Source organism: Megascapheus bottae, chromosome 10 (assembly GCF_031878675.1).
Source record: "Megascapheus bottae isolate mThoBot1 chromosome 10, mThoBot2.hap1, whole genome shotgun sequence".
Classification (NCBI taxonomy): Eukaryota; Metazoa; Chordata; class Mammalia; order Rodentia; family Geomyidae; genus Megascapheus; species Megascapheus bottae.
Window position 1 is genome coordinate 28,515,070 of NC_143518.1, and position 27,795 is coordinate 28,542,864.

At 33.7% G+C, this 27,795-nt stretch overlaps 1 protein-coding gene across 5 annotated transcripts in view; it reads left to right on the forward strand.

The window, feature by feature from the left end:
* Kifap3 (kinesin associated protein 3) overlaps window positions 1–27,795 on the forward strand; it is a 117,219-nt gene that overhangs the window by 46,656 nt on the left and 42,768 nt on the right. For all 5 annotated transcript variants that reach the window (XM_090340476.1, XM_090340478.1, XM_090340480.1 and 2 more), the window contains exons 11-17: window positions 7,902–8,002; window positions 15,092–15,200; window positions 17,666–17,778; window positions 18,176–18,341; window positions 18,943–19,068; window positions 22,130–22,228; window positions 24,608–24,693. In XM_090340476.1, the coding sequence (XP_090196602.1) occupies window positions 7,902–8,002; window positions 15,092–15,200; window positions 17,666–17,778; window positions 18,176–18,341; window positions 18,943–19,068; window positions 22,130–22,228; window positions 24,608–24,693 (800 nt within the window). The remainder of the gene's footprint in view (window positions 1–7,901; window positions 8,003–15,091; window positions 15,201–17,665; window positions 17,779–18,175; window positions 18,342–18,942; window positions 19,069–22,129; window positions 22,229–24,607; window positions 24,694–27,795) is intronic.

A 27,795-nucleotide genomic window follows, 5' to 3' on the forward strand; every position in this document is an offset into this window, starting at 1 on the left:
TTTTCTATGTATATGGTACTGAGGAATCGAACCCGGGTCTTCATGCATGCTAGGCAAGCACTCTACCACTAGGCCCAACTCCCAGCCCCACTTGTGCAGATTTTTGTGATGAATTATGTAATTCAGGATAAGAATCTGCTACTTCAGTCATATTCAAAGCAAATAATCTTAGTATTTCTTGTTATCTATAATGAGTATGACAGAAAATTGTAAGTAAATGAGCTCATGCTCCCTAAATGCAACAATAACAATTGTAGAATTCAATGTTGTATAGCTATTACTTAGCAACTTCATTTTTATTATCCTTTACTAAAATATTGGTACTTAACACATTGGACAAAAAGAGATCAAACCCTAGCCCTCTATTCAGAAGTAGTTAAAGAAGTGTTCATATAGATTACAATGAGAGACTTAACCCTAAATTAGCAAAAGTATTCAGAAGTCTTTTTAATGTATAAATGTAATGGAATACAAATTACCCTACCTTGATACATCCCCTTAGTTCATTTATAAGCAGAAATGAGAATTTATTTAAAAATTGAGGAATTAAAGCCTGACGTGTGGTGCTGCATTCCCATAACCCCAGCTACCTGGGAGACTGAAAGGATCACAGCTCAAGGCCAGCCCTTGAAGAAAAGTTAGCAAAAACCCCATTACAAACAACAAGCACTGTGTGTTCTAATCCTACTTATCTGGGAAGCACATGTAAGAGGATTGAGGTTCCAGCCTTGCTACAGGCAAAACACTAGACTCCAAAATACGTAAGGCAGAAAGATAGGAGGGTGACTCAAGAGTAGAGGACCTACATAATAAACACAAGCTGATTTCAAATCCCAGTACTAGAGAAAAAAATTTGAGGAAGTACTTGCGTCTCCTACAAGACATTTAAATTTTAATAGTTTAAAAAATTGTTATAGCTATATAATCATTGAGCATTTAAGTTAACCAGAAAAGTTAACTAGCTTAGCAATTATTTCCTCTGATCACCAGAGCTAATTTATTTGATGATATAGATATTGTACTAAACATTACCACTATTAAAGTTTCAGCCATAACATAAATCTCTCTATGAATTTTCAGTTTTAAGAAGTTTAAGAAAAAAAAAGAAGTTTAAGAATTGTAAGTTTGTGTTTATTTGAATGATTTTGTGCAGAAACTAAATTTATTGATTGTGTCAGAAAAGTTAAGATCTTCAGATTTAATGGCACATGTCAGGCCTGTTTCACAATTTCAAATGAATAATTTCAACAGGACTCAGTATTTTAGTAAGACCATATTATCTTCATTGAACAACATATTAAAGTTTGTAAAATGTCACAAATTGATATAAGTGCTTCTGTGTTCCATGAATAGACCCAGAATTGGTTTTGAGAGTAAGTGTGGCAGCTGATTTATCCCATCTAGATTACATGTTGGTAATCTGGGTTTAAAAGCATTTTAGCAGGCTAGCAAGATTTCATCTGCATGTAGGGAGTCAGTGTAGGTCAAGAGTCAAGAGCTAAGTGACAAGTGTTTGACTTTTTCCGATTTAGACAAGTCTGATTTCCCTTATTATAGGAGATCACCAAAGTAGATACTGTAGGACTCCAAACTTTGATCACATTGAAATTAAGGGTGATTTCCTTTGACACTTCTGTCACATATCCTTAACACAGAATTGACAAAGTTAAGCTTTGAAATTCTCTCATCATGTTCAGTTCATTTTTCATGGCTTATTAATATAAACTAATTTTAATTTGTCAACAACATAAAATGAAATAAAATGTCTTTATTTTGTAAATAGCCTTTGAGACTATTAAAGCCTGTTCAGTACTGGTCAGAATAATGCTTTCTGAATAGCATGCCTTCTCATTTTTTGAAAGTGGATTGCTTTTTATTGATGGTTTCTTTAAGAAACTTGAAGTACATTTTAAAATTAACTTGTTTGGCCTGTTTATTACAAAACTGTTATGGAATTTCACACATCTGTTTCATAACTCAGTTCCTCACAGACTACTGCACTGTTTCTAGTTTTTAATAGGCCTCATTTATCCTATAAATAAACCTACATTTTCCTACCTGATCAAGTGAGCAAACAATAGGGGTCACATGTGGCAAACACTTTAACAAAAAGCACATGTCTTGCCGTCAGGGTTAGGTAGAGTCATATCAAGATTGCTTGAAGTTATTAATGGCAGTAAAATTTATGCTTCCTCCTGTTTTCCCAATTAAATCAAAAAGCCTTTTTTCTTAAGATTCTTCTATCACCAGATGGTTCCAATAGTGTTTGTGTGACTCTTGCCTGGGGTGTCTCCATTTCTAGATAGTAAAAGTTGACCACAGCACATTAAGTCAGTGATTATGGACCAATAAGCTAGAAGGCAGTCATTGTTAATGGCTTTATATTGGTCCTTGTCATTTGCATCACAAGTCTGCATATTTTGTAAGGTATATATAAATAACTTGCTATAATCTTGCCTAGATTTTAGCAAAGTTTCCTCAGGCAAGGGAATAAGTGAAGACATGCTGAAAAATAAACTATATAACTAGGTGAATACACTGACAAAAGGATAAAATTCACATAAAAAATTTGGACAGTGGAACACTCATTTAGTTAGCATCTAATCGTATAGAGAACTGTTGAGCTTAATGGAAAATTCTCTAACTGATGAAAAAAATCACATACCCAAAGCTGTTGCTATACATTTTTCACACTGGTCATTGTGACCTATATATTCTGTCTTTTCCCCCCACTTAACTCTTGGTTAAAACTTCATGACTTTTACCTGTTCATCTCAAAAATCTAGAAGTAGAAGATTATCTAATGTAGTTTCAATCTTAAAAATTGGTTCAATTTCCAATTTAAATGAAAGCTAATTATACTTATTCATATTCAGTACATGAGCTAAGAAATTAAGCATAAATTATAGGAAATGTGTATTAAAGATGTCCTAGGACTGGGATGTGATTCAGTATAGAATTCTTAGTTAGTTAGCATGCTAGGCCTTCAGTTCTATACCCAGCACACAGAAAAATTAATGCTGGCTCATGGCTGTAATCCTAGCTACTCAGGAGTCTGGGATCTGAGGATCAAGGTTCGAAGCTAGCCCATGCACAAACGAACCTGAGGCTCTTATCTCTAATTAACCTCTAGAAAATGGGAAGTGGGGTTGGTTCAAGGGTAGAGCAGTAACCTTGAGTGGTAGAGCTCAGGGACAAGGCCCAGGCCCAAGGGTAGGGTGGTAGCCTAGAGCTGAAGAGCACAGGGACAGCTCCCAGGTTGAGTTCAAGCCCCATGACCCATAAAAAAAAAAGAAATTAATAAAAGTGCTCTAAGGAACTTAAACTTTCTTTTTAAAAAATTTTATTGTGAAAATGATGTCCAGAGGGGTTACAGTTACGTAAGTCAGGTAATACATATGTACCTTCAGTAGATATCTATGTTAAACAATTGTTGCAATCCATCTTTTAGAAGTTATGGTTTCAGCCTGTGGCATTTTCATTATACTACATTATTGATTGGGCTTTTAGGGCTACAATGCCATATTAAACTTAAAGACATGATTTTTTAAGCATCTTGTATTCATACAGGTTTTTCAGAATAATATATCACCTTAATGCTACTCCCTTCCAGTACAGGTGTGCTTATGTTTCCACTTCTCTTACCTTTGCATGAAGCCTTTGTGGCTTCAAAGAGACTACTTTCTTTGAATGAAGACATGGGGTGCAGAAGGGAATGAGAATCTAGCTAATAATGGGGCCCATAACTTGTGTTCTCACTCTGTTTTCACAATGTGTTGGGCTGGGTCTGCTACAGACCGGAAATTTGGCTTTGAGTTCTTATGTCCAAAACTCATATTTCTGCTTGACTGAACTGTGAATGTAAAAATCCCTAGTGTCTTACAAAATTAGAAGCTGAATAGTGTTTAGACTAATCACTTCAGAGATGAAAAAACTGAAGACATTTTAAAATCCAAGACCCATCAGCATGTGTTTTGCCCTTTAATTGGCAGAAAATCAGTTGTGAGAACAGCCCAGAGAGCTGATTTTTTTTTCCTTCAGCTGCTCCAGCTGAATTACAGCTGTAAATTTCTTTAAAAAGGAAGGAGGGAGGGGCAATGTTTGTTATAAACTCTTGAATGTACTTTATAAGTGCAATAATTCCCACGAAATCAGTTACTGGAGTTAATGACCAGTTTGTTAAGGTATTAACTGCCTTCAGCTGGGAATGACCAATTTGGGGAGAATGGCTGCACAAATGCTAAGATAATTCAGTAACACTTTCAAATAATGATCCAGCTAATTAACGGTGAATTCCTGTGGAAATCCTATGGAAGTACTTATGACCTCTGTATTTAATAGCCAGTGAGTTCATCATGATTCATGTTTATTACCATAAATACCAAAAGAATTATAATGACTTGGCTTTTTTTTCCATTCTGCCCTTATTACTTGAACAGATTTGACTAATCACCTCTAATCATTAAGAACCTTGTTTGAAAATATTCCTTCTTTTCACTGCTTTGCTCAAAATCCACAGAGCCTTTGGTAATATGACAGTATAGCAGTTGTTAGCTTGATTATACTTGGGATGCCATTAGGGAATAATTGATGTCTATGAGTCTTAAAGGAGCCCTTTTGAAATGTTGCCCATTTATCGATTATAGAGGAATCATAGTTCGCTAACTCAGGTGTATGGTTTCTAGTCACGAACTCTTATGAGAAAATCATACCCTCCAAATCCCTATTTCTTGTAGGAATTTATTTAGGGTATGTGCTTTTTTTTCCCTTGAAGTTTCATTTTGTTCAAGAATTACATATCCTTTTCTTCCACTGAATGAATAAAAGTTTTTGTTAGTTTGTAATAAAGAGTAAGCTTTTCACTTTACTACTATTACCAGTTTAATCTTTCTAATGACTGTTTATTGCCATGTGATCCACAAATTAGCTTTTTAAGTAATAATACTAAATGTTGCCTGCCAGAAAGCCTTCACTTTCTGTACTTAGCTGAATTTTGAACACAGAAGTAGATGGGTTCAGGTTGTTTCTAGAAATCTTACAATTCCATGTGTTCACATTTATTCTTAAATGTTCTGTTCTTTGATTGTACCTTTCAGCTGTTATATGCCATTGCACTGTCTGTATCATTTATGATACAATGAATAAAATTCTGGGATGTATGTACTATGATCTTCATTCATACACTGAAATTTCTTAGAGGACAAATAAAGAATGTCATTTGTACCAGTAAAGTAGGGGGAAATCTAGAATTAGAAAGTAACATGGGAGTAACAAGAGGTTTATAAAACATCTATTTTTTCTGAATGAAGATGGAAACTCGTTTGTATTTTTTTATTCCTTTAATAAATACAGAAAGAGATCGATTAATTTCATAGATATTTATATATCATTGCTTGAGTTCTGAGAGATTTACCCAGGCAAACCCAGAAGACACATCAGCAACTTGAGTTAGATAGACTTCCAAATACAATATTATAGTCCCTTAGATCTGTCATCACCTCCTTCCACACACTTCCCTCAAAGAAAAAAATCTCTGGTTCAGCACTAGTTATACTGGTTTCTTTTGATCATTTGTGTTCAAACAAGATATAAGGGATAGTACCTCTGCTCATCTAAGTTTTATTTTTATCTGGGACATGTTTAAAGGTAAATGAAGCATGGTAGCTTTTGAGTTTTGTCTTCCATGCTCTCAGACTTCTCTGTGTCCTTTTGTCCACTTGGTAACCCATCTGACCTGCAAAGCCCCACTGCCTCATTCCAGGGATAAAAGTCAGTACTGTTAGTTATATCATAGATAAAGCACAGAAAGAGGAGGAGAGATAATTTGTATATACCGGGTAAGAAAGGAGTTTTTCCCCCCCCTCAATTGCTTGCTAGAGCTATAAGAACCACAAAATGATGTCAATTTTCATTAAATATAGATCAGAATGGAGTCTTGAGTATAAAATAACTCCCTAAAATTCCACAATTTAGGAATAATCTAGCTTTAATGGAAGATTAGTAGGTAAAAAAGACAAGTGGTCTGTCACAGGCAATGAGTATATCTCTGAATCTGTCTAGCTCATCTCAGAGAAACGATTGGCTGCCTCTCAAACCTACTTTATTTCTAGTTATAGCACCAGTCTTGATAGAAAAACATGAAGTACCATATATAGCACTGTTCTACTGGTAAAACCAAAAAGTATTATTGTCAGCATAAGATATATTTGTTGAATTGGTTTGGTATGTGTCAGACACCATGCTAATTACTCTATCAGGATTTTCCCACCTAATTCTTTCACATGAATCTTGAATTAACCATCAAAAAGCAGAAGTAGAGTTATGATTCTAATTGAGCAAAACAGCGTCAAAGCCCTGAGTTCAAGTCCCAGGACCAGCACCAAAATAAAACATAAATAAATAAATCTTAATAAATGAATGAATCTTAAAATGTTAAGGTCAGAAACATCTAATTTACCTCTACTACTTATTTAGAGTGATTTCGTAATTTTTATATTTCATTTCCTTCCAATACAGTTCTTACTCCTAATTGATGTGAATATTATTGTATATTAACTTTACTTCTAAGCCAATGATCATTATCAGTATTGTTTATGACTGTCAGATTTTTTATACAGAATGTACAGAAGTTTTACAAATAAGACAACTGAAATTTACCTTAAAATGAATTATCCTCTCTCTATTGTGCCATCAAATCCTATACAGAAAAATACATAAAGTAAATAAAGTATGCAAACACTGTTGCATAAAATATCTCCTAAACCTGGAAATAGCTGGTGGCTCAGCTCTCTATTTAGGAGTCTCAGTTATAAAGATTCACAGTTTGAGTCCAGTCCATTCCATTTCCAAAATAATTAGCAAAAAAATAAGGTTGGAGATATGGCTCAAGTAGGAGAACTAGCAAACTTTAGGCCTTGGTTCCAACCCCAGTAATACACACACATACACATACATGTATTTCCTGAATGCATTGTACTCTTAAGTAGTTGAGTTGGTAAACTTGCAGATTTTAGTAAAAGTTTTCTTTCATCTGAGACATATATAGAATACTGATTTTATTTTATTTGAAGTTATTTCTGTGTTGCTTATATACACAATGATAAATGGGCACTTTAAAAAGATGTATAAAGCTTAGATTAAAAATAATTATTAATTCTGTTTGGTTGGTCATGGGGCTTGGGCATTGTCTTGAGCTCTTCAGCTCAAGGCTAGCACTCACCTCTTGAGCCACAGCACCACCTCTGGTTTTCTGGTCTATTGTTCTCCAGCTGGCTTTGAACCGTGTTCCACAGATCTCAGCCTCCCGAGTAGCTAGGCCTACAGGCACGAGCCACCAGCGCCTGGCCAAACAGAATAATTTTTTTAATGCACTTTACTACATATCAACATATATCAGTCTTTATATTGATAATGATATTTTTTATGTGGGAAGTTTCACCCTATGATATAAAAGTGTTTAACATAATGATTATGGTATAACCCTATAAATATGTTGGAAGTGACAAACCTCTATTAAATCCCCACTCCATCATTTTAAAGGATATGTAACAACTACTTATTTTTCCTTAAGCCTTATGCTCTTCATCTGAAGAAGTGATAAGATCTATTAGACAGCTTGTTTTGAAGATTCAGTGCCATGTGTTCTGTTTAGTATGGTGCTTGAGATGATAACCTCCTAATGATTAATATTAACTTAAGTACTTATTTCATGTTAAGTACTAGTTTAAGGCTGGAGATAATGTGGTAAATTAGAGTTGTTTTTCTGGAACTTATATTAGATAAAAATACATCAAGTAATATATTTTACTGATCCAAGATTATGTAAGTATTTTGAATACTATGTTAAAAATAATATGTACGTCTTACATGTATCATTATATCCATTTCTTTTTTATTCTTAGGCAATGAAAACTACAAACAGATTGCAATGTGTGTACTTTACCATATAAGCATGGATGACCGCTTTAAATCTATGTTTGCATACACAGACTGCATACCACAGGTAACTGGTTTGAATGTATTAAGAAAGTCATTTAAGCTATATAAATATTTAATATATATGGAAATACATAAATATTTCACCCTCTTGTTAGATTTTTTCCTTAAAAATTATAATCAATATAAATTTGATATTTTTAACAATAAATTTATACTGTAGATAACTCATCTAAAGTAAACTAGCCTAGAATAACCTAGCAACTAAAAGTAATAAGACTGTATAGACATAAAAATAGGTTTAGTTAACTGAGGAATAGCTAACATATTGGCATATTTGCATCTATACACTTAAAAGATGATATATCGGAACTATATTGTATAAGTACTGTTTACATGTTTCTTTATCACTCCATCATAGGTATGTTCTCATGTCGCTGAACATTCCTTGCAGATTTCATATTTTAGCAAACATGTAAATAAATCAAAATATTATATAGTTGTAAAGTCTTATCCACATCTATGAGAGTTTCTTTAGTTTAAATTCCTAACATTCAAATAAACAGATAAAAATATATGAACATTTTAGCCAAATTGTACAAAAGCATTTATTTATATTTCCAACTAGCATTTCACTTTTAACAATAACAATTATTAACATTTCTAAAATAGAGAATCAATTTTTCTATGCACTTACATTTTCATGAGTGTTAGTGAAGTTGAATATTTTTCATGTGTTTATTTTCCATATTCTATTATACTCAATTTTTTCTATTGGCATATTAATATTGTATCATTGACAAAATTAATATATATAAATATTTCTCAAGTTTATGTTTGCCATTTAATATTGTAAATAGTTGATTTTTTTTAGTGCTTTTCATTCTCTGATTGAAAAATGTTTCATCAAAATTCTTTCAGTTAATAGAGAAAGATATTCCTTTGACTCTGTTCCTTGATATATTTCTAATGTTAGGTCTATGTATGTTGAAGGAGTTTACCAATTCTTTTCCTGTGGCTAGGATTCAAACTTGATATCTTACACTTTCATTCATTGACTCTGCTCTGCCATTAAAGTCATACCTCCAACACCCCAATTTTTGTGATGCTGGTCCTAGAGCTTGAACTTGGGGCCTGAGCATTTGTGCGCAAGGCTAGTGCTCTACAACTTTGAACCACCATGGTATTTCCTCAGGGTTTTTTTATTTTTTTTTTCCCTTGACTGCTTTATGTTTATGGCTCTAAGTATGTGGTGGTTGTGCTTTGGAGGAATTTACATTCATGCAATCACTACTGTGTCATTAACTGTGAATAAATGAAGCTGTGGATATCTTATTTAAAGCCCTGGTTGGGCTGCTTTTGGTATTATTTTGTTGGTATTATTTTTTGTAAAATAGTTTTCTAATTTAGGAAAAGCAAAATTATAATGTGTATGATATATAATAAAAATAATACTAGTAAAAATAGGAAAATTTGACTACATCATACTTATTAGTGTTTTAATACTATTACTGGACAATTTCTTATAATCCTAGTATGAATTATGAAATGTAATATGTTAAGTATTTAAAACAGTAAAAATAGATAATTCTCTTTTCATGTCTTTTTTTTCATTCTAAATTAGTGAGAGTTAAAATTGAATTTGCTTCTTTGGAATTAAATTGTTTTACTTAACATTTGAGAAGCTGATGAATTCTGAAGGACAATTTCTTTGCCTTTAATATCAGGGCATAAACTAATTATGACTATAGAAAATAGACATCTTTCAAAAAATATACAGTACACCTTATCTAACAAGACAGGACCTCTTATGGTGATAAACTATGTCAGACTATAGCTCATGCAAAGAGTAATCAAATTCTTTGTCAAACAAGTTTTCAATAAAAGAGTAGCCATGTCAAAAGGAGATTACTGATGATTTACTACAGCCTCACTCCATATGTTTTAAGAACTTCTGCTTTGCAGTTTCAAAGGGTGTTCCTTTTCCGATCACATTTAGTGTCAGAACTTCATTGACTACAGGATATGAATTGGAAAGTAGCCAAGAAAGAATAATATTCTTGCAGAGATTGACTCTTTCTACCCAGATTTAGTTTTTGAAAAGAATATTATTAAACTTAAAAGCACAAATGAGGAAGAGTATAAAACTTACTTTCTCTTTAGAATATTTAGTATCAAAAACAAAATATTAAATTTATCTTAAGCCAGCAAATCAAAAACAAAAGCCTTTTTACTTTTTATACATTATCATTTTTGCATTTTTAAAAAATGTCTATAGTTTTCTGATTTTTTTAAGAACAGTATTACTGTGTGTTCTTTTGATGTTTGATATTTTTATTTTCATTTTTTAATTTAATTTTATTGTCAGGGTGATATACAGAGAGGTTATAGTTTGCATGGTTTTTTTGGGGGGGGGCCAGTTTCTAATATCATTGATATAGATCACCAATGGAGTTTTCAGAACATTACTTTCCAAAACTCATTCATAGCTCAAGGCCTTGTAAATTTTTGTTTTGGTTTTCTTTTGTTCTCTTTTTGGAATGTGAATTTATTGAAAATAATGAGGGTGTAGGGCTGGGAGTTTGGCCTAGTGGTTAAAGTGCTTGCCTAGCATGCACAAAGACCCGGGTTCGATTCCTTGGTACCACATATATACAAAAAAGCCGGAAGTGGTGCTGAGGCTCAAGTGGTAGAGCTCTAGCCTTGAGAAAGTCCAAGAACAGCGCTCAGGCCCTGAGCTCAAGCCCAGGACTGGCAAAAAAAAAAAAAAAAAAAAGAAAATAATGAGGGTGCATATGCCCAGTTATATTGTAAACATACTGCTATTTTGTTATTATGAGACAGTATTTTGAGGAACCCAAATGATATTCCAGAATATATTTGTTCCCAAAGTGCTGTCCAACCTGTAATAGTGCCCAATTTTGACATGTTCAGGGACAAGTGACTTACTGCTAACCCCGTACCAAGTTCATTGCAAAATAAAACAATGATAAGAAAGCAAAGTAGATATTAAATGCCATTTCTAAGTTTCCTTCAGGAATGAAAAAGACTTAAATTTATTTGTGACAGCAAGCTGATTAACCTACTTCCTAAAGAAAACCATATTAGGATTGGAATGGCTATAAGCTAATGTAATATTTTGTTGTGTCTGAATTGTGTACAGTAATGCTTTTGTACAGATCTTCAAGTATTGTCCATAAATGTTTCAAAAGGAAGCCTAAAAGAACCAAAGGTAGGAAAGCATTGACCCAGTAATAATATAAATTATTATAAAAAGAATTATTACATTCTTTAATTACATTAAATTATATCTAATATATGTGTATAAGCTGCTGTATATAGTGCAAATAACTGCACAAAACTATTGTACTGTTTATAAAATGTCAAGTCTTTCTCATTTTTGACCCATTCATGATTCAATTCACTTTCTTATATGTGTTTTATTAGATAAACCTATAATTAGATTAGCATTCACTTTCAGAATATTTAACATCCAGAGTAGATGATTTTACATGCAACATGCCTCAGAAGTTCTTATTATATTACTTTGCTTCCTTTTGTACTTCATTGAGTCTAGCTACCCAGTATATTCTGATTTTTGTTCCTTATTTACCAGTCATGCAAAATTTGAGGGCCATTTCATCTCTCTTCATACCTAATCTTAATGGGCTCATTGGGTAGATTGTTTCAAGTAAGCATATTTGGATAACCAGGAGTTAATGGTTGTGTTCTAATAATAGTTAAAAGTACACATTAACAGTTCATTGTTGTTTAGACCTCTGAGATGCATGTTTTGTTTAAATAGGTGCAAATGCTATCCAGATGCTTATAAAAGTAGTTATTGGTAATAGAATGGCCAATCAAAGTACTTGGCTAGGTAGTGATGTCATGATGTTATTTAATCTTTTACCCTAGAACAGAGTGCAAGAGTCTTCATAGTGATCCACATGTTTTCTACCACAGTTGTCCTATTTGGCCTCTCTTTGATCTACATGCTTCTTTTTAGCTGAATGCTGGTAAACGTCCTTTCTGACAGCCCCCTTTGCTCTTGCCTGCCATTATCTGCTGAAGTTCAGAAACCAGAGCATCACTTCAAACAAGAAAGTTAGGGAGTAGCCAGTCGGAAAAGATTCCTGAGGCATGCTATGTTCTGGCATAATCATTCAAAGATGTTTGGGTTGAGAGAGGGGGTGGAAGAGGTGTATGTGAATACAGAGAGCCGCGGGGGTTGGCCTCTGGTCACTGGTAAATAAGTGAAGTCAGGTGCCAGAGAGTCTAGACACAGTGATTTCAGTCTTGGGTCTTTGGTATCTGATACTCAATATGGGACTTGCCTGATTGAACACTATTGCCTCTTCATTGCACAGGCTAAAGCCCTTTCAGTGCTTTCCTGTTAAATTAGTAAAAGATGACAACAGACAGCTAAAACGAGCAAATCTAATTTTAATATTTCCTAGTTGTCAGTGATTACACTTACTTTTGAAGTACCCTGGGCAGCAATCAAATTAAAGACAATGTTGCTCTGTTGCTTGGAGATTGAATTAAACTTTTAAAATTTGAATGTTTTCAATAATATTGAAGTGTTTCTCTTATGAAAAGTGTTACAATTATTCTGTTCATACTAGTCCTAATTTTATCTCTATTGTAAGGATGAAAGTTCAGGTTATTTTTAAAGCAGTTTTTTAATCTAACTTCTGATTTTTTCCACATGTGATTTGTCATAAAAATTATTTTAAATTTATTTTTAATCCCTACCTTCTAAACAAATCACCTGTACCTATGTTATCAAGGGTAATTTTCCAAATTACAAAGGGCTGGTTAGATGTAAATACTTTTTATTAGTAATAAATATTTTGTGAGTTTATTTTTGTGATTGTGATGGTACTGTGGTTTGATCTCAGGATCAGAACACTGTCCCTTAGCTTTTCATTGAAGCTAAGCACTCTTATCACTTGAACAACACTTCAGCTTTTAATTGGAGATAAGAGCCTCACAGACTTTCCTGCCCAGGCTGGCTTTGAACCTCAATCTTCAGATATCAGTCTCCTGAGTAACTAGGATTTCAGGCATGAGCTTCTGCACCTATTTTGTGTTTTTTAAAGCATCACTTCAATGTAATGGATTTGCACTATTGAAAAGTTTCCCAATATTAGTAAACATTTAGATGACATCTGTAGTAAATTCTGAATCATAGCATAAAACATACTAGTTACATTAATTAAAGGATTATCACATTTTAATTCATTTATCATATAGTTTTTACAGGCAAAAAAAGGTACACATGCCTGTACCTTTATTTGTCATAGATAGATAGATATACATATACATATATATTACATAGCTGATAGAAAAATTTGTTAAATATACATCCATTCATTTTATATTCACTAGAGAATCTTTTTAGTCTATCACATTATAATTGTTTCCTTACCCATAAATTCCCTTAGTGGCAGCATGGTGGTTTAGGAACTGCAATATTGGAGAAAGGCATGAAATATACCAGTCATTCATCTACTGGACTGTTTTGTACTTTCAGCATACAGATCAGTACTTTCGTTAGAATTATACTTAACATTTGGAATGACTTTTTCACTTTGGTTTACAGATGTTTGTTCCAGCACACAGATATGACTTTCTGCATGTTGGTTATATATTCTTTTTGAAATGAAGAAGTTATCTGAAATAAGGGGTTGGGATGATTCAAGTCAGATAAGTAGCCTATAGAAGCACAAGGCCCTGAGTTCAAGCCACAGTATTGCCACTCCCCCGCCCCCAGAAAGTTGTATGGAATTAACATAATGAGTGGTCAGAAACAGATGTGATATAAAATAGTACTGTGTCTGATTAATGAAGCCATAATTTTGTTCCATAAACCAAGTATTGTCCTAAGATTAAATACGGAGTTTTTTAATTTTCATGTTTTACAAATCTTAGGAGTAACTTCCATATGTAGTTAGCAAATTGGACCTAGAAAATATATCCTTACATATATACACTTAGTTTGCTGATTTGCCTAAAATAAAAAACTGCCTTCTCCAACCCATTACAAGTTTTTTCTCTTTTTATTTCCCCCTTTGGCAAATGTTACTAATGACAAATCTAAATTATTTGTTAGGTGGCATAGGTAACAGACCTTTTTTTAGCATTTTGCCTGCTTCTCAGATCCCTTTTCTTTTCCCTATCATTGATTTAAATCTATACTCATGTTAGTGTATGTTGCATATAGCTTCAGTTATCAACTATATGTGATCATTCCTAAGGTACTTCCAGTCAATACATAAATTCATATATGTGATTGTAACTTCCTGCTAAACACCTACACTCTCTAGACTGTCAGAGGCAGCCTTAACTCAACACATATAAACCAAAACTGTACTATCTTTAAGGTTCTGTCCTATACTGATTTTATATTCTTAGGAGATATGCACCACAAGATTTTGCGAGTCATCTTTGATTCCTTCTCCTACCTGAACCCCAATGTTTATTCAGTTATAAAGTCATGTCTTATTTCTGTCTCCTAATTAAAATTTGAGTCAGCCTTTGAGATTTCATTTAGTTCTTTGCAAGAGTTGTATTTTTCTTGCATTTCTTTATATGAACTATTTTATTTACTTGAAATGTTCAACTTCCAAATAGTATTTTTCATTTCTTTTTTTATTAAAGAATTTATTAACCTTGATTTTTACATCATATTTCAAATGACATGGTTAACAAACAAGTATTCAAGAAGGGAATCTCTATATACAATCAGTTGCACTTAGATTTTAGAACATAATCAAAATTAGACTGAGGATTTGTATGTCATAGATACATAATAATCTGTGTAATAAAATATTATGTCTATATAAAGTCATAAGTTTTTATGTCTATGTAGTTGTGATTATATTTCCAGTACCATGTCCAGCTATTTTTCATTTCTTAACTGCAGAGGGTTACCTAACCTTTCTCTGTTCCCTATTGTACTTGCAAAGTTATATTACTAAATATCTAATTCATCACCTGTTTATCCATTGTTGAGCTATGAAATACTGCTAGTTTGTATCAAAATGTATATAACATTATATTTCCAATATATGATTCAAGAACACACGTTATCAGATAATACTTCTAGGATGTTTTGTATTTTGAGTAAAGTATGCTCTGTGCTTTTTGCTAGTTAATGAAGATGCTCTTTGAATGTTCAGATGAACGAATTGACTTGGAATTGATTTCCTTTTGCATTAATCTTGCTGCTAACAAGAGAAATGTACAGCTTATCTGTGAAGGTGAGTGCCTTTGATCTTCATAGATAACCTCTCTGTCATATAATTGGCATGTACTGGAAAACACATAATAAGGATCTAACAAATACAATATAAATCTAAGTTCCATCTTTAAATAATTTCTTCATTATAATTTCCTTTCATGAGTGGAGATACTTTTAGGAACATTTTACATTCCAGTGTCAGTGTATATTAGAAACTATATTCGAAATTATACATATATGATATAAAATCGATTTTTTTTTTTTTACTGTTCTGAGGCCAGAACTCGGGACCTAACTGAACTCAAGGCTTGCTCTCTAACAACTGGTACTCTACCACTTAACCCATACGTCTAGTGCAACATTTTTACTGGTTAATTGAAGTAGATTCTCAGGAACTTTTCTGTAGGAGCTGACTTCAAACCAAGGCCCTCAGATTTCACTCTTTTGACTAGCAAGGTTTATAGGCCTCAGTCACCAGTGCTTAACTGAAATGTAATTTTTTAAACTTTTTTTCTATATGAAAGGAATATTTTATTTGTATAACAATCACAATGAACAGCAATAAAATACAAGTATATTAGATCATTGTTTCTATATCTCAGTAAACAGTATTTTATGTTTTATGTCCTTGAAAAGTAGTATAAGTTGGGTGCAGTGGCTCAAGCCTATAACCGCAGCTACTTTGGAAACAAAGAATGAGGGACCATAGTTCATGGCCAACATGATTTATTTAAAAAACAAAACAAAACAAAAATGCATGCTAGACACCATCCCAGTTAGGCTGGCTCCACCATTGTCTTCCTACCATTGTTCTTCCAGCTAATAGAGAAGCACAATGGACAGATGCAGTGAGGAATGCCCCCAGCACGGGGAAGAACAAGTGAGAGGATTGCAATCCAGGCCAAGCTAGGCAGAAAGTGAAACCCTACCTCAAAAATAATTTAGTGTCAAAAGAGATTAAGTATGGCTTAGGTATTAGAGCATCTGCTAGCAAGCACAAAGCCCTGATTTCAATCTCCAATACAGAATAACAACAAAAAAGGTAGTATATGTAGTATATATTCACAAAAAGCACAAATTAAAAATGGGAAAGAAATTAAATCTTTGATCATTTAGAAATAAATATAAGTCATATATCGGTTTAATGATTTGTTAAATTTTTAAGATAAAATGTAGCTCTCAGCATTATAAACTATTCTTTTATGCCTCGAATATCATTTCACATGATTAAATACTTTTATAAAACATGACATAATTTTGCCATAGTTTATTCTAGTATTTTTATATGTAGTTTATTGGCACTTCTTTTCTGATACAACTAATTTGTATTAATTATTCTCTCTCTGAATTGTGTTGTTGTTTTTCTGAGAGATAGTATATAGCCCAGTCTGCTTTAGCCTACTCTGCTATATAACCCAGGCTGGCCTTGAATAGAGAGTCTTTGGCCACTGCTGGGATTACCAGTGTGAATCAACTACACTTACCTTTCTTTCTCTGAATTTTTAGTTTTATATTCTTAGGATGAGCTCCTATAAGTACATTTTTTCCTTAGATTATAAGTATATTTTTAAATTTGTGGTACATATTTCAGACACGAAAGATCACAATCTATATGAGCCCATTTTTTGTTTTTTTTTATTAAAGAATTTATTAACATTGATTTTTACATCATATTTTAAATGACAAGTTTAACAAACAAGTGTTCAAGAAGGGAATCTCTATTTACAATCACTGGGACTTAGTATTTAGAACTTAATCAAAATTAGGCTAAGGGTTTGTATGTCATAGAAGCATATTAATTTATGAAATAAAACATTATGTCTATGGAGTCATAGGTTTTTATGTCTATATAGTTACGTTTATATTTCCATTGCCATGTCCATAGCATTGGGTATGCAGATATTGAGTTCTCGCTTTTGTACTCTTTGGATTTAATAGCCACATATTAAGGATACCATGCGCCTTTTGTCCCTTAGGTCGACTTGTGAGCCTGTTTTTATGAATTTGTAGATAATAAAACTGTACTTAAAATAGAATATATAGAAAAGGTAGATGAAGAGGAGGCAAAAAGAAAGGATTGTATGTAGAGAATAGGATTTGCTAGGAGACACAAGAAAAACTTTGTGAAATGAATGGGAGATACCATATTTTATTATGTAATATGGTTGCACAGGTATATATACATTTGTCTAAGTCTAATTTGAACTAAAGTTTTTTGGAATTTTTTTTGCCAGTCCTGGAGCTTGAACTCAGGACCTGAGCACTGTTCTTGAGCTTTCTCAAGGCTAGTGCTCTACCACTTGAGCCACAGTGCCACTTCCGGCTTTTATATGTATGTGGTACTGAGGAATCAAACCCTGGTCTTTGTGCATGCTAGGCAAGCACTCTGCGAGTAGGCCAAATTCCTGGCCTAGATGTAAATTTAAAAAATAAAATCATGAAACAAGTTAATTTTATTAGGGAATTTTCTGTTTTCTGTTTCAGGAAATGGGTTGAAGATGCTCATGAAAAGGGCTCTAAAGTTCAAGGATCCATTACTGATGAAAATGATTAGAAACATTTCCCAGCATGATGGACCAACCAAAAATCTGTTTATTGTAAATATAGTTTCTTTTTTTTCTTGTAAAATGGATCTGAGAATTGTAAATTGCACATTCATAGTTGTACATTAATATATTTAGAAAAACAGTTGTTACTGAGGTCTAATCAAATATTCATGACCTAAATTGGTTCTTCTGTTTTAAACATCTTTTTAAGTTTTAGCTCTTAGAAATCCCAGTCTTCACTGTAATATTGTGGTTTTGGATTTGTTATGTCTGTTGTCAAACCCTACATTCTACTGGAGCTCACCATGAGGCTCTCTGAGGAAGCTAAGTCCAGATTATTTAACATGAAAATTGCTTCTGATGCTTATTTTTTCTTTCCATGGTAAACTTAACAAATTTAATCTTCTCATAGATAACATTTTAACTGCTGAACTTCTGCTGTTCTCAGGATTATGTTGGGGACCTTGCAGCTCAGATCTCCAATGATGAGGAAGAGGAATTTGTGATTGAGTGTTTGGGAACTCTGGCAAATCTTACCATTCCAGATTTAGACTGGGAACTGGTTCTAAAGGAGTACAAGTTAGTTCCATACTTGAAGGATAAACTAAAGCCAGGTCTGTGCTGAGCATTTTCACATCTCACTTTTGCATAATCATTCTTTTAGATAAAGCTGTTAAAATAACACTCTCATTACTGTTGTATAGGCAAAACATACTATTACCACAGCTCCCTTCTCCAAAAGGTTATACTGTCCTGTCTTACATCCAAAAGGTTATACTGTCCTGTCTTACATGTGTATTCTCCTTTCCCTTAACAAAGTATTTTCTTAGTATTAACTTTCCTATCTTTTTCTTAAAGCTTTGTAGTTGTCTTTTTATATATTACCAAGTACCACCTGCTTCTACAAGTGCATAGACACACTCTCTCTCTCTCTCTCTCTCTCTCTCTCTCTCTCTCTCTCTCTCTCTCTCTCTCTCTCTCTTCTCTCTCTCTCACACACACACACACAATTCTTTGAAACATTTGATTTTTTTCTGTCTGCACTCTCATTCAGTTTAATATTTTTATTTTCAAAGTTGTCGTTATAACTATGTTAAAGATTCATAAGACCTTATTTTATACTGCTTCAGTATCTTTATGCATTGAAATTTTGGTATTACAAATGGATGTCAATCGAGCATTTTAATGGAAATTTTCTATGGTTGCCTTTCCTAGGTACTGCAGAAGATGACCTTGTTTTAGAGGTGGTTATCATGATTGGAACTGTATCTATGGATGACTCTTGTGCTGCACTACTAGCTAAATCTGGGATAATCCCTGCACTTATTGAATTGCTCAATGGTAATAATTTTTTCATATTAATGTCTAAATATGTTATTTTTACATTTTGAATGTGTATCTGAGTTTGTTACCAGGTGTATTGTATATATATTTATTTGTTTATTTGAAATAGGGAAGGGAAGGGAGGAAAACAAGATAATTGGGAGGGGGTGGAGAGAGGGAAATGGGGACAAAAACTTGAGAAAGGGTATCAGTGTTCAAGAAGTAATGCACCCACTACCTGACAACCTTGTAAACTGTAAACCCTGTATATATTACCCAACAATAAAATTAAAAACAAAAATAAAAATAAAAAAGTTTAAATGTCAAAGTCTGTAGCATGAAAGAATATTATATTGTTAACATTAATCATACAAACTTAAATTACATAGCTAATTTAGGGAAATGAATTAAACCACACATGATGGCACATGCCAATAATCCCAGCATGTTGTAGACTGAGGCAGGAAGTCTGCAGTGCATTTGAAACAAGCCTGGACTAAATTATTTAGCAAGACCCTATCTCAAAGAAACAAAATGAAACAGGGAAAATGAATTAGATATATACCAACTAAGGTTGGATAGAGAAATTTGATAGAGATTGCCAAGTCAAGAATATTGATATAAAATAATTTGGGAATAATTGCACAGGTTATTACCTACCTCTCACCAGCCTTGTACAAATAATATTACATCATTTCTTCTTTCTGTGAGTATTATTTGGATTTCCTTTGTTGTGTGAACTGGCATCTTCAATGTTGATTTTTTTTTTTTTTGCAGGCGGGGGGGGGGGGCGGATCATTGGGCTTGAACTCAGCTGCTCTCTGTCCCCGAGCTCTTCAGCTCAAGGCTACTGTCCTATCCCTGGGCCTGGGCATTGTCATTGTCCCTAAGCTCTTCAGCTCAAGGCTACTGCCCTACCCTTGAACGAAGCCCCACTTTCTGTTTTCTAGAGGTTAATGGAGCTAGGAATCTTAGGTCCTTTTGTGCCCAGGCTGGCTTTGAACCTTGATCCTCAGATCTCAGCCTCCTGAATAGCTAGGATTACAGGTGTGAGTCAGCACACCCAGCTTTATGTTGATTTCTAAGTAGGAAAGTTCATTTGGAAGCTACTAACCTTACCTGACCTTCTGATCTTGTAGATCCAACTTACTGTACTAATGAAATTGTTCAATATCTATTCTGTATAACCTGTATAATAGCTATCAAACACTGTCAGAACTGAGAACCATAATTTTTAATTTAAAGTGCATGTAATAAGCTGTACTGGCTTGTAGCTATATTAGACATTACAGGCCTAGAGTCATATCTTTGTGTTTGCATTGCTCATAAGGAACCAGGGCTCATTATTCTCCATTACCCATATAGAATTTACACAAATAAAATATTATTAGTGTCAAGTTCTGTAGCATCTTATTCTTTAAAGTTTTAAAATGATAATATGAGGCACCTAAAGAATATAGTTTATTATATCACCAACATAGGGAAGTAAAAATTGTCGGTATCACAGAAGTGCCTATTCTTTATTCCCAATCACCCTTCACCAAAGAGGTTATCTTATCATGGACAATTCACTTTGCTTGAGGTTTAACTTTACATAAGTAAAATATGGTTCATTTTGTCCTACATTGTAGTTGGGGGCCTCATTCTTATTGCTGTACATAGTACTGTATTGTAAATATACACCGTTTCCTTTGTGTTATTTATGGGTAGTAGTGCTGAGTTCTGTGGAGTTTGTTTTAGGGGAGGACTATTTTAAATAACATTCCTTAAGAATATGTTAACCTTTTTATTTAGTGAACATATGTAGTCATTTCTGTTAGACACATACAGCAGAATAGTATTCCTGGGCCAAAGAGTTTGTACATGATTGGCTTTAATAAGTGCTGCCAATTTCTTTATCAAAGTAGCTGGGTGAACTTGCAGCCAAGTATTGAAAGTAGGGGGGGCTACAATTGTTCTGTATCACTACTACTCTGGGCGTTGTTGTTCCCTTTGATTGTCACCTTCCTAGTGGGATCTCATGATTTTAATTTGCCTTTCCCTAATGATTAATGAAACACTTGTTTGTGTTTATTGATCATTTAAATATGGACTGGTGAATAAAGTGCCTTTTAAAGTATTTTATACCTTTCTTGATTTTTAAAATTTGCATCGTAAAGTTTTAACATAATATATCTTAATAGATTATTTAGACATGATGCCCTAGTTTTTAAGTACTCCTTTTCAAAATGATCTATATATGCTTTTACTTTGAGTATACTCTTCTCACGGAGTTTTGATATCAGAAATAATTAAATGAGATACTGAGATACCAGAGAGTGGAGGGGTGAAGATAATATAGTAGAATAAGGGAGAATAAGGATGTCATGGGGGGGGGGTGGCAAAAGTTGAAGCAAACTGTGTTCTGGAATGGCTTCCTACAGTAATTTAATTGAGAGAACTTAGCTATGTATCAAGCAAGTTTAACAAAGCCAGGTTAGTATTTTACATTATTTTGATGGTTTCTGGTGTGAGGTTATTATAACAGATGACATGATATTCTTTTTTTTTTTTTTTTTTTTTGCTAGTCCTGTGGCTTGAGCTCAGGGCCTGAGCGTTGTCCTTGGGCTTTCTCAAGGCTAGCACTCTACCACTTGAGCCACAGCACCACTTCTGGCTTTTTCTATGTATGTGGAGTGCTGAGGAATCGAACCCTGGTCTTCATGCATGCTAGGCAAGCACTCTTACCACTAGGCCAAACTCCCAGCCCCGACATGATATTCTTTTAAGGAAGAATATTGATTTTTCAAGATGAAGAAAGAAAACTTAGGGGTTAAGTGAAGAGCATTATATAGCAAGAGACTAATTAATAGTGAAAATTTCAGCAAAGGTTGGTTTAGGGAGTTAGTGAAAGAGCTCATTTAGGACAGATTAAACTTCAAAGAGCCCACAATATACTCAACTGCTGTAAGTATACACAATATACTTACAACTAGTTACATACTGTGTTAGAAATGTGGTTCTAACATATCATGGAACTGTGTGACCAAGAGTTGATGAGAATAGTCTTCTTTCATGTGATTTTTTTTTCCTGTTTCAGCTCAACAAGAAGATGATGAATTTGTATGCCAGATAATTTATGTCTTCTACCAGATGGTTTTCCACCAAGCAACAAGAGATGTTATAATCAAGGAAACACGTATCCTTTCAACTTTATATCATTGCATTTTGAACTTTAAGCAAACATACACCTTTGGGGTTTTCTTTTGCTTGCACATGTTAAAATAATGCAGAAAACATTAAACTTGAAAATAAGTATAGATCAGAGGGTATTTTCCATTTGAATTATTTATTCTAAATTAGAACAGGTTGAATATCCCTAGTCTAAAAACCTGAAATCCAAAATGCTCCAAAATCTGAAATATTTTGAATGGGAACATGATACTATAAAAATAGAAATCTACCTCATGCAACCAGTCACAGTCAAAACACAGCTGAACAAAAAAATTACCTTCAGCCTATGTATGTAAGGTATCTAGAAATGGATTTCATATTTAGACTTTGATCTCTTCCCTAAAATAACTCATTATGTAAATAAATACTCCATGACTTAATTGAATAATCTGAAAGTAGGAACTTCTGTTTGCTAGCATCTTGGATAAAGAATATTCAGCCTATATATGGATAAAATTTAATGAGAACAATTTATCAAGTTGTCTAATTCTGATTGCTAAGAAACTTAAACATTGTCAGAACTTCCTTCTCTGTTAACTTAAATTTCAGAGGACTACTTAGTCTTCTTCTAATATATCTGTTCAAATGACTTCAGCTATCATCCATATGTTAAAGTTTTTTGTTTGTTTTTTTTTTGTCGGTTGTGGGACTTGAACTCTAGGCCTGGGCCTTGTCCCTGAGGTCTTCAGTTTAAAGCTACTGCCCTACCACTTGAGCTGTCCCAGCACCACTTCGGGTTTTCTGGTGATTAATTGGAGATAAGAGTTTCATGGACTTTTGTGCCCGGGCTAGCTTTGAACTGTGATCCTCAGATCTCAGCCTCCTGAGTAGCTAGGAGTACAGGTGTGAGCCATCGTGCCTGACTGTATGTTAAGTATTTAATAACTGCAAATCACCACAGGAATTTTCTCCTAAATATGATCCGGATGGTTTCCATTGTGTCTAGCATAGCACATCTAAAGAACATTTATTGCATCCTGTTGCTATTCAACTTCTTTGTTACTTTTTCTTAAATTATATTACCTATAAAAGTTACCTATAAATACTAAGTCTCTGAAAGTAGCTAATTTGTCCTCTTTAGTACTAAATTAGCAGAATATAGTTGATAGTTACTTTACTGGGCAGTTTTCTACTGCCCTGGCCTGCATTTTGCCACCAATGAGAAGTCTATAGTAAATCTATTTAGTAAGTCCAATGATAGAATGTGTGAGATGTACCTACTACCTGACAAATGTAACTGTGACCCTTCTATACATTATCCCAACAATAAAAAAAAAATACTGAGAGATATTGCCAGGCAGTTAAAAAAAAAAAAGTCCAATGGTAGTTTAGTTTCATGTCCCTTAAAAAGACTTGGACTTATTGCCAGGATGTTTGTTTTCTTCAACATCAGTCTGTTTTACTAGATTTTGACTTGTTCTTAGTTATTTTTCAAATATACTTTTATATATGGAGTTTTGTCTTAAACAGTCTCTGAAGAATTGTCTTGAATAGTAATTTTTAGTATTTTGTTTTATTGCTTTTTCTTCTTTAGTGTTTCTATTGTACTAGCTCTGTCTATAATTTTCTAATCTTTTTTATTTGATTTTATAATTTTTTGCTTTATTTCTTGGGTCTTCTTTTGTATTTTATGTCATTTTAAAGTTAGTTTTGAATTTTAAAAGATGTTATCTTTATCAATTCTGATTTATGTTTTCTTCATATATATATATATATATATATTAAAGTCTCTGTTTTTTCTTCTTATCCTAGTCATTTAGTGCAATTTGGTTGTGATTTTTTTCTATTGTTTACTTGAACTTTTATATCACAATAGATAAATTGATTTTAGGCTGGGAAGGGGGAGAGAGGGCCATTGGCTTCCAGCTATAATCTTGGTCAAGAGGTTGAAACTGGACAATAAAGATTTGAAGCTAACCTGAGCAGAGAAATCCGTGAGACTCTTATCTCAAACTAACAAGCACAAACCTTGAGGTGGACGTGTAACTCAAATGGTAGAGTGCTGGCCCTGAGTCAACAAAGTGAAAAGAAGAAAGTAACCTTTGCTACACAGATCAACAGCTCCCTCTGCGGTGATTTTTGTCATATTTCTGTCTTCTAAACAATGGCCTCCTTATACTTCTGAGATTTGTTTACTTTTTCTCCTTACCTACATTTTTCTCTTTTGATGCCTCTATTCTGCTTACCTTTTTTTTAAGTGTTTCTGGTCATCTTGTATTAATGATTTAATTTTAAAATATGAAGTAAAATTTCAGCTTAGCACTTAAATTTAGAGACTTACAGAATTCTGTAATTGAAACATCTCAATCACAGTTCAGTTTTATCTTTAACCTTGTTTATTCAGAAGCTCCAGCATATCTCATAGACCTGATGCATGATAAAAATAATGAAATCAGGAAAGTCTGTGACAATACATTAGATATTATAGCGGTAAGTATTATTTCTACACTAAGTATAATAGAAAATTTGATGGGTGGGGATAGTAAAGCTAATGTGAACTCTTCCTTCAAAGTATTAAGTTTGTATTTTGGTTAAAGCTTTAGAAATTTTATGATACTGAGTTTATTTTTTTTTTTTTTTTTTTTTTTGGCTAGTCCTGGGCTTGAGCTCAGGGCCTGAGCACTGTCCTTGGACTTTTCAGGACTACAACTCTACCACTTGAGCCACAGCACCACTTCAAGCTTTTTCTATGCATGTGGTACTGAGAAATCAAACCTGGGTCTTCGTGCATGTAGGCAAGCACTTTTACCACTAGGCCAAATTCCCGGCCCTAAGTTTACTTTTTAAGGATAAGTCCTATGACTTATAACTTTTGATGATGGGCACTTTAAAGAGGTTTCCATATATATTGAGTTTGACTATCAGCCATTTATCATCTTGGAATCACTTGGTTTTCAGAGAAATTGTTCTATAGCAGAAAGTTTGATGATAATTTATGATACAAGTATGAATCAATGCTATAATCAGGCAACTTGCTGGTTTCCTTCTTTATGCTGAATTTTAGCTCACATTTTTTAGTTTCTTAGTTTAGTCTCTTGAGTACTTTTAAATGTTAAACTTAGAGGTTGGATGTGTTTCTCCATTGGTAGAACACTAGCCAATGAGCAAAAGTGGCAGCAGGTACTAGTCTTAGACCTAAGGGGAAAAAAGTTTAACTTTTTACACAAATATGAGCAACAAATGCATTATACTAAGTTGGCTTTTCGTTAGTGGCTTCATTATGAAGCTGGATGGTTGCTACCAGGAACTCATATTGTATTTCAGAAATGTACTTACTTGATGCCTGCTGTCTACCTTTTAGATTTGACAATATATGTCATACTGGCTTAGAACTAATAGAAGTATTGACAAAGAGGTTGATGTCTATTCCAGGATAGAGAATCTGCATGTACTAAGTCTTTGCTCTACAAAGATATTGTATGTTATGATAGAAGTAGTGACAGGGCTTTTGTGAATACAGAATATTTAATACTCCAAAAGAATAACTTCATTGCCATGTACTATTTTCTAATAGATCACCATGTCATTGCATATAAAGTATATAGTATAAGACTAACAAACACGTTAAAGTTCCACATATGTGTTTATCTTACTTTAAACAATGAGAGGAGACTTATTAGTCTGTTATGCATCCATTTAGCAAGTTTTCACCTCTTCTTGAAGAAATATAAGTGAAAGATATATATAAGTATTAGGTGCCTTTAGTTTAAAATGTAAGTTAGTGATAGCTCCAGAAGGCTGGCTCAGCTGGACCGTAAAAATATATGGCACTAAATAAAAATAGTACTGAAAATATTTTGATTCCCATTTTATATAAACTCTTGACTTCAGTTTCTTTTTTTTTTTTTTTTTTTTTGCCAGTCCTGGGCTTGAGCTCAGGGCCTGAGCACTGTCCTTGGACTTTCTCAAGGCTAGAGCTCTACCACTTGAGCCTCAGCACCACTTCTGGCTTTTTTCTATGTATGTGGTACCGAGGAATCGAACCCGGGTCTTCATGCATGCTAGGCAAGCACTTTAACCAGTAGGCCAAACTCCCGGCCCCTTGACTTCAGTTTCTTATCACAATACATCCTCTTTCCTTTCTAGATACTGTTCTAAAACTAACATTTTAAAAAATTTATTTTACTTGATTTCTTTTCTTCCTCTGTCCTCCTTTGAGTCTATTAATCCTGTCTTCTTTCACCTTTGCACTGAAATGTACTCACTAAAGGAAGCTCATTTTTCTAAATCCAATGAGCTTTTTAGTCTTCATCTTGCTTTACAGATAATACTCTCCTTGAAAGTACTAGAAGTGATGCTGTGACTCTAGTGGTATGACGGTAGCCTTAAGCTGTAGAACTCAGGGACAATACCCAGGCCCAGGGTTAGGGTGGTAGCCTTGAGCTGTGGAACTTGGGGACAGCGTCCAGGCCCAGAGTTCAAACCCCATGACCAACCACCAAAAAAAAAAAAAAAAGAAAGAAAGAAAGAAAGTACTTCAAATTCCTAGTTTCCTAGTTCACCATTATTAAAATGTAGACTCACAAAATTATGTCAGCCTATTATCATAAAAAGCCTTGTTAATGTGAATAATTCAAAGGAAGAATCAGAAAAATTAAATTGGTAATATAACAGCTAGTTGTGATTATGTGGGTCTCTAAGATTCTGTGTAATCACTTTGAAGTTAGTATTAAAAAAATTGGAACAAGTAAATTGAACAATTTAGTTCACCTAATCGCTCTATAAATCTCCAACATTGGACTTACAAAGTGTTCGATACAATGCCATGGAATAATGGATCGTTTCACACTATGGAAAACTTTATTCTGAAAAACTTACTATGAGAAAACTAGACTTATTAAATTGATATTATTTAAAAGTATCCACATGTGGGTAATTTGGAAGTCCTGCTGGGCTGTTCACCTGACTTATATTCATGGCTGAATTTCTTAGAAATTCAGTAGAGCTAGGGCCGGGAGTTTGGCCTAGTGGTTAAAGTGCTTGCCTAGCATGCATGAAGACCCGGGTTCGATTCCTCGGTACCCCACATACATAGCAAAAAGCCAGAAGTGGTGCTGAGGCTCAAGTGGTAGAGCTCTAGCCTTGAGAAAGTCCAAGGACAGTGCTCAAGCCCTGAGCTCAAGCCCAGGACTGGCAAAAAAAAAAAAAAAAAAGAAATTCAGTAGAGCTAATAGAAATGCACTGGACTGCAGAAACATCTCACATTCTAGTGAAAGAGTTCTTTGCCCTTGTACTATTATGTTCTTGTAAGGTTCAAGACCCCAGATCATCTTTATTGATCCTAGGACTTTTTTGCCCTTGCTAGTTCAATTTCGATTCTGGCCATGAATGGAATCTTTATCCTTCTTGAATTAGCTAACTAATCTAATATTGTATCTAGGATACAACTGAAGATTTTTCTCCTTTGCCTGATAAATAGCTTTTTTAAGGCTATGTTTATAAGACATCTAAAATGTTTAGAGACGTATCATAAGGATTAAAGAAAATATATGATGCATTTACCACATGATGGCTACTCAATTTATTTCTGTT